A 7,500-nucleotide genomic window follows, 5' to 3' on the forward strand; every position below is an offset into this window, starting at 1 on the left:
TGTGTATGAACGGTGCCAGACAAAGTAAGAAAGAAAAATACAAGAAAAATAACCCATCTCAAAAAGACCAATCTGTCCCAGTCGAGGTCGACTGATTTTTTGGGGATGATTTTTTTTCTCTTGAATTTTTCATTCTTCCTTTACCGGGCACCTTCCATACACACCTGTTCAGATCTTTACTATACTAAACACAAGCCTGTTTTCCCTGTCAGGCAAGGGACCAATCCGTGAATAGAATAAAACCAAGTAATCTAAGACAAAGACAGAAAGTAACCTGAATTTTTTAAAATGAAAATAAAATTGAGCTTTAATATAGAGCAATATCCACTAAACGTGCTCAAAGCGCTTTACAAGGTGTCCATGACTAACAGCAACATTTAACATAAGGGACATGACGCTAGTTAGGCGATATTACAATTTTTAGAGACAGAGACAACGCTGTTAAGGCCAGGAACTCATTTTACACATGAGTACAGTGAGATAATTTGAATATTGAGCCTTCTCCAAGGACTCAACTTTGCGACCAGCGAGGCTCGAACTCAGGCCCATCATGGGAAGTCAAAAGACCATACTTCAAAGTCAATGACTTAAACTAGGAATGATAATAAGAAATAAATGAATAAATAAATAAATAAATAAATAAATAAATAAATAAATAAATACATAGATGAATTGATTAATAGATGGATATAAAAATAAAGCATAAAATGATTAAATGTTTAATTAGTAGATAAATAGATGGATAAATAAATAAACAAACAAATGAATAACTAAATGTGAAAATAGATAAATACCCAATCAAATTCTCTTTATTCGTTGTCAAGGAAAGTTATTCTTTAGGCTTTATCTAATGAAAAGACTGGGATGACTCGTGCATCAGCCGCAGTGTAGCAGTGTAAAGTGGACAATACATGTTAAGTTTTCTTGCCCAAGGAAAAGAAAGATGCCAACAGTTGGGTTCAAACATGCATCCTCTGGATTGTAGATGCAATGTCCCTTTTACTTAGCTATCTCACCCCCCCCCCCACACCTTCCCTCAAATAATCAATCAAAGAGATTCCCCTCTTCCCTGCTCAACATAATTTATTCAAAGATGCGCATGCTAATTATATATTAGAGAAAATTTTTGATAACTAAAATAGCAGACAAAGACCGTTTTCGTGGACGCAGACTGCGCTTAGTCTATGACTATCTCTGATTTTAGTCAAGGATTTGAAAAACTCGGATTTCATGTTAGATGATTAAGCAAGTCTAAACATTGGTCTAAACATAGAATTGACAGTTGACAGTCGACCATGGACATAATTGTAGTCTAACAGTCGAAAGTCATTATCACGTGATTTGATTCATCATGACAAAAGTAAGTTAAAATAACTTGACAAAAAATGAAATATTATCTATACAGGATGTGTTGCTAATTTCCTCTTTGGAAATCTTTTGCGTTGTAAGTATGAAGGTGAGTATCTTACGTTATCGTGTACTAGAGTGATGATGTTACCCGCACAAAATAGCCGAATTATTCACCGTCCTTACAACGCCTACTTCTAGGCAAGAGGCTAGCTAGTCAGAGACTAGAAATCGTTTATGAAATCCGATATTTCTTGTCACTTGCTTCATTTAGGTTTAAGACTAGCTAGTCTAGACTAGTAATTAACTAAATCTAGTCGTCATACATGAAAACGGGCCCTGGTGGTAAGAAGACAGTCGATTCTCGCCTTTCAAGGTTTAAACAAGTTAACTGCCGTACTTTAGAAAGACACGTATTAAAAATTTGGACAGAAATTTTCATTCAAATATCGATCAATTTAAATGACCCTCATCTTGGCAACAACTCTCAAATCTTCGCGAAGTCCCATGCTTGAGAGTTTTGGTTTGTTTTTTGTTTTTTTTTGGTTTTTGTTTGTTTTTCTTTTCTTTTCTTTTCTTTTTTTTTTTTTTTTTGCCAAGATGGGCGCCATTTAAATCGATCGATATTTGAAGGACGAGTTTTCTGGCCAAATTTTTAAATACGAGTTTTTCCAGAGTACGGCAGATAATTTGTTAATATCGACGTATACATATATGCAGATCTGATATCCGAAATCACTCATGGGCCTAGTTCAACCTTGTAATAGACAATATTTTACGTCATTTTTTTTGAGATTTCCATTACAACAATGAACCCATTGAAATATCAGACCTGCAAATAAGTGCTAGTAGGTTGAAATCAAATATAATTTGTTCCTAATACTTGAGATTTGGACACAACAAAGAAATACAATGACCTGGTTTAACGAGGCGGATCATTTCGTGAATAGCATTGCAAGGCATCATATTTTGTCCCATCCCACCAGAAACCGCCACTGCATCATAAAAATCTGTTATTCAGAGAGAAACAAAGGAAAACATTAGAAACAATGAGATTTTTATGCATGCCACGTCTGTAAACAAATTTCCATTTTTTTGTTTGATGAATAAAGTATATATTATTATTATTATTATTATTATTATTATATTATTATTATTATTATTATTATTATTATTATTATTATTATTATTATTATTATTATTATTATTATTATTATTATCATCATCATCATTATTATTATTATTATTATTATTATTATTATTATTATTATTATTATTATTATTATTATTATTATTATTATTATTATTATTATTATTATTATGTGCAAAATAAAAACAAATTGTATCAGTGTTAGACAGGTCAGATAGAAAAATAAAAAATAAAAAATTTTCATCTCTCACAAACAACATTGTCCATCTGACTGTTTCCCTGTTAACAAAAGACTAAAGACAGTGCCTGATCAATCCAATAAATAGTCTCATTCCAGGACCAAGGATACAATGCGGCATAAACAATACAAGCAATATTATAGGAGGATAGAGGAGATACCAAGGCTGTGGCCAGTGAAGAATTCGAAGAATTCATTTCCCCCCCCCCCCCCCCACCTTCCCCAAAAAATGACGTCACAAAAGAAGACGATGATCACCAAACGAAAGTAAAACGTGAGTTGTTGTTAGAAGTGCACGTTGGTACAACTGATTCCATTGGTTGAGTTCCTGATTTCAACTCACAATTGACATTTTCCTTTGATCTTTGTCATTTTTTTCATGACGAATTTTTTTTTTTTTTTTTTGGTTAGCAGACCCGCCTTGTACTACGAATTTTATATAGCGCAATATCCAATAAATGTGCTCAACAAAGCGCTTTACAAGAGTCTCTGACCAACAGCAACACGTAACATGTGTAGAACGGTACATGACGCCTGACCAACAGCAAAAAAAAATTGAGGTTTTATACAGGGCAATATCCACCAAACGTGCTCAGAGCGGTTTACAAGGAGTCTCTGGCCAACAGAAACATTTAACATGAAGGACGGAACATGACGCCTGTTAGGCGATATTACATAAAGTGAGTAAAGAGCCTTCTCAAAGGACTCAATTATGCACTGCTCAGAGCGGGACTCGAACACTGGTCCTTCCGATCCAAAGGCAAGTGTCACACCATAAGAACACATAGCCCCACATGGAAAAGAAGAAAAGACACCAATAGGATTCAATAGTCTGATGTCACGTCCGCCCAGCAACCAGCAACTTGGTTCTAAACAAAGAAAGTCGGTTCTTTTTATTTTTCATGCTGGCTAGAAGTTTTTCACATGTCATGTGATCAGAATGTATAAAAGTCAAAACATGATCGGATTTATAATGTTTTTCTCCTCTGGATACACTTTCATGCTCGTCGGAGAAGTATTTCATAAGGACGGCGATGGAGATAATGGCGTCCGCCATTGCTCAGATAGTTTAGAACCAGTTACTATGCGTCATTACGATGGAAGTCACGTCACGACTGGTGAACCCTATTATTTATTTAAAATTAAATTTTTCTTTATCTTACCATCGTCAAGAGGCAGCTTTTCGTCGCCGACTCCGATATAAGAACAGATGAGTTTATTGTAGACCCCTGTGGTCTTCGCCACGTCTAGCATCCCCTGGGCTGGATCGACACCATCTATGTACGAAAATCCATTAGCCTTCAACTGAAAACAGAAAGAAAATCTTAAATTTTTACGAATTTTATAGTGGTGTAAATGTTGCTCCTCGAAGCTGGCAGAAATAAATAACTTCAAGCTTCAATTAATATACGACAACAGATAAAATGGACGTTTCGGGTTTCTCCTTTATCAAGAAAACAAGATGACTCATCTTAACAACGTCATTACCACATTATCTCATTCGTCTGTAGTGTTTCATTCATTCTATTTATTTTGTTTATAAAGGAGGAATCCGAAACGTCCATTTTATCTGTTTTTGTATATTAAATTGAAGCTTACATTCAATTTCACATTGTTATTTATCGAATATTGTAGTGAACACTGAAATTCATGGGATTTTGTTAAAGTCTATCTCCGTTTAGACTTATGCAATTTTTAAAAAAATCCGCTTAATGTCACTTACAAAAATTCTAGTGTTTGAGCCAATTGGATTCAGTAGTCTGATGTCACGCCAACCGGCAACGGCGGCCATCTTGGTTCTAAACAAAGAAAATCATTACTTTTTATTCTTCATGCTGGCTAGAACTTTTCATATGTCTTGTGATCAGAATGTGTACAAGTCAAAACATGATCAAATTTATGTGTTTTTTTTTTCCTCTGGATACGCTTTTATGCTCGCCGGGGAAATATTTCATACGGGCGTCCGCCATTGTTCCGATAGTTTAGAGCCAGTGTTACTAAGTTACCATACGTCATTAGGAAAGAAGTGACGTTACTTATTGTCTTTAAAATCTATCAGAAGGTTGTGAAGATATTCACGTCAACGAGTGCGCACGGGTTGTGGAACGGACTTTATTCCACACCTCTCACACCATTGGAAAACTCTATCATTTCTTAGTAAATACCTAATCGTGGAATAATGCTTTGAACGTGTTGAATAAAAATGTTATGCGCATGAATACAAATCCAACGTTTTTATTTTTGGGTCAAATTGTCATTCAGGCAGAATATAAGGAGAAAGATACACATTTGGCGAATAGAAGTACTAATACATACTCCAAACAGGTGTCATGTCTTGGTCCACATGTTACGTGTTGCTATTGGTCAGGTACCCTTTGCAAAGCGCCTTGAGCACATTTAGTAGATATTGAGCCATATAAAAGCTCAAAGTTTGTTTTTCTTTGTTGTTTTTTTTCGCATTTCTCTCACTTTGGACAACAAGGGTGATTCCGGTTGACATTGGACCGACGTGCATATATATGCAGGTCTGACATCCAAACATCCTTATGGGCCTAGTTTAACATTGTTGTAATGAACAATATTTTGCGTCACATTTTGAGATTTTCATTTGTGGCCAAGACTTATCTTTTGTCATTTTTGGTCAGTGTCAGGCTATACGTTAACGATGGCTACGGTCTATACTCTTATATTATACTATACATCCTGCTACTAAAATAGGTATGCCACATTTATGTAACCTATTCATTCCTAGTAATCCGAACGACAAGTTACATACATACACACTGCCGACCTAGTACTCCGAACGACAAGTTACATACATACACACTGCCGACCTAGTACTCCGAACGACAAGTTACATACATACACACTGCCGACCTAGTACTCCGAACGACAAGTTACATACATACATACACACTGCCGACCTTGTATTCCGAACGACAAGTTACATACATACACACTGCCGACCTAGTACTCCGAACGACAAGTTACATACATACACACTGCCGACCTAGTACTCCGAACGACAAGTTACATACATACATCCCACACTCACTTCTACATACCTCACTAGTACTCCGAACGACAAGTTACATACATACACACTGCCGACCTAGTACTCCGAACGACAAGTTACATACATACCACTGCCGACCTAGTACTCCGAACGACAAGTTACATACATACCCATTGCCGACCTAGTACTCCGAACGACAAGTTACATACATACACACTGCCGACCTAGTATTCCGAACGACAAGTTACATACATACACACTGCCGACCTAGTAATCCGAACGACAAGTTACATACATACCCACTGCCGACCTAGTACTCCGAACGACAAGTTACATACATACACACTGCCGACCTAGTACTCCGAACGACAAGTTACATACATACACACTGCCGACCTAGTACTCCGAACGACAAGTTACATACATACACACTGCCGACTTAGTACTCCGAACGACAAGTTACATACATTCATACACACTGCCGACCTAGTACTCCGAACGACAAGTTACATACATTCATACACACTGCCGACCTAGTACTCCGAACGACAAGTTACATACATACCCACTGCCGACCTAGTACTCCGAACGACAAGTTACATACATACACACTGCCGACCTAGTACTCCGAACGACAAGTTACATACATACACACTGCCGACCTAGTACTCCGAACGACAAGTTACATACATACACACTGCCGACCTAGTACTCCAAACGACAAGTTACATACATACACACTGCCGACCTAGTACTCCGAACGACAAGTTACATACATACACACGGCCGACCTAGTACTCCGAACGACAAGTTATATACATACATACACACTGCCGACCTAGTACTCCGAACGACAAGTTACATACATACCCACTGCCGACCTAGTACTCCGAACGACAAGTTACATACATACACACTGCCGACATAGTACTCCGAACGACAAGTTTACATACATACACACTGCCGACCTAGTACTCCGAACGACAAGTTACATACATACCCACTGCCGACCTAGTACTCCGAACGACAAGTTACATACATACACACGCCGACCTAGTACTCCGAACGACAAGTTACATACATACACACACTGCCGACCTAGTACTCCGAACAACAAGTTACATACATACACACTGCCGACCTAGTACTCCGAACGACAAGTTACATACATACACACTGCCGATCTAGTACTCCGAACGACAAGTTACATACATACACACTGCCGACCTAGTACTCCAAACGACAAGTTACATACATACACACTGCTGACCTAGTACTCCGAACGACAAGTTACATACATACATACACACTGCCGACCTAGTACTCCGAACGACAAGTTACATACATACCCACTGCCGACCTAGTACTCCGAACAACAAGTTACATACATACACACACTGCCGACCTAGTACTCCGAACGACAAGTTACATACATACACACTGCCGACCTAGTACTCCGAACGACAAGTTACATACATACACACTGCCGACCTAGTACTCCGAACGACAAGTTACATACATACACACTGCCGACCTAGTACTCCGAACGACAAGTTACATACATACACACTGCCGACCTAGTACTCCGAACGACAAGTTACATACATACACACTGCCGACCTAGTACTCCGAACGACAAGTTACATACATACATACACACTACCGACCTAGTACTCCGAACGACAAGTTACATACATACTTATACACTGCCGACCTAGTACTCCGAACGACAAGTTACATACATACACA

The 7,500-nt window shown here is 37.9% G+C and overlaps 1 protein-coding gene across 2 annotated transcripts in view; it reads right to left on the bottom strand.

The window, feature by feature from the left end:
* The window catches only part of LOC144966246 (methyltransferase-like protein 27), a 16,819-nt gene that overhangs the window by 1,425 nt on the left and 7,894 nt on the right, over nucleotides 1-7,500 (bottom strand). For both annotated transcript variants that reach the window (XM_078902431.1, XM_078902432.1), the window contains exons 4-5: nucleotides 3,899-4,040; nucleotides 2,265-2,357 (exon numbers count right to left, since the gene is read on the bottom strand). In XM_078902431.1, coding sequence (XP_078758557.1) covers nucleotides 2,265-2,357; nucleotides 3,899-4,040 — 235 coding nt within the window. The remainder of the gene's footprint in view (nucleotides 1-2,264; nucleotides 2,358-3,898; nucleotides 4,041-7,500) is intronic.

The sequence above is a fragment of the Berghia stephanieae genome, chromosome 2 (assembly GCF_034508935.2).
Source record: "Berghia stephanieae isolate SIO BIC M18660-M18661 chromosome 2, UCSD_Bste_1.3, whole genome shotgun sequence".
NCBI classification, from domain to species: domain Eukaryota; kingdom Metazoa; phylum Mollusca; class Gastropoda; order Nudibranchia; family Aeolidiidae; genus Berghia; species Berghia stephanieae.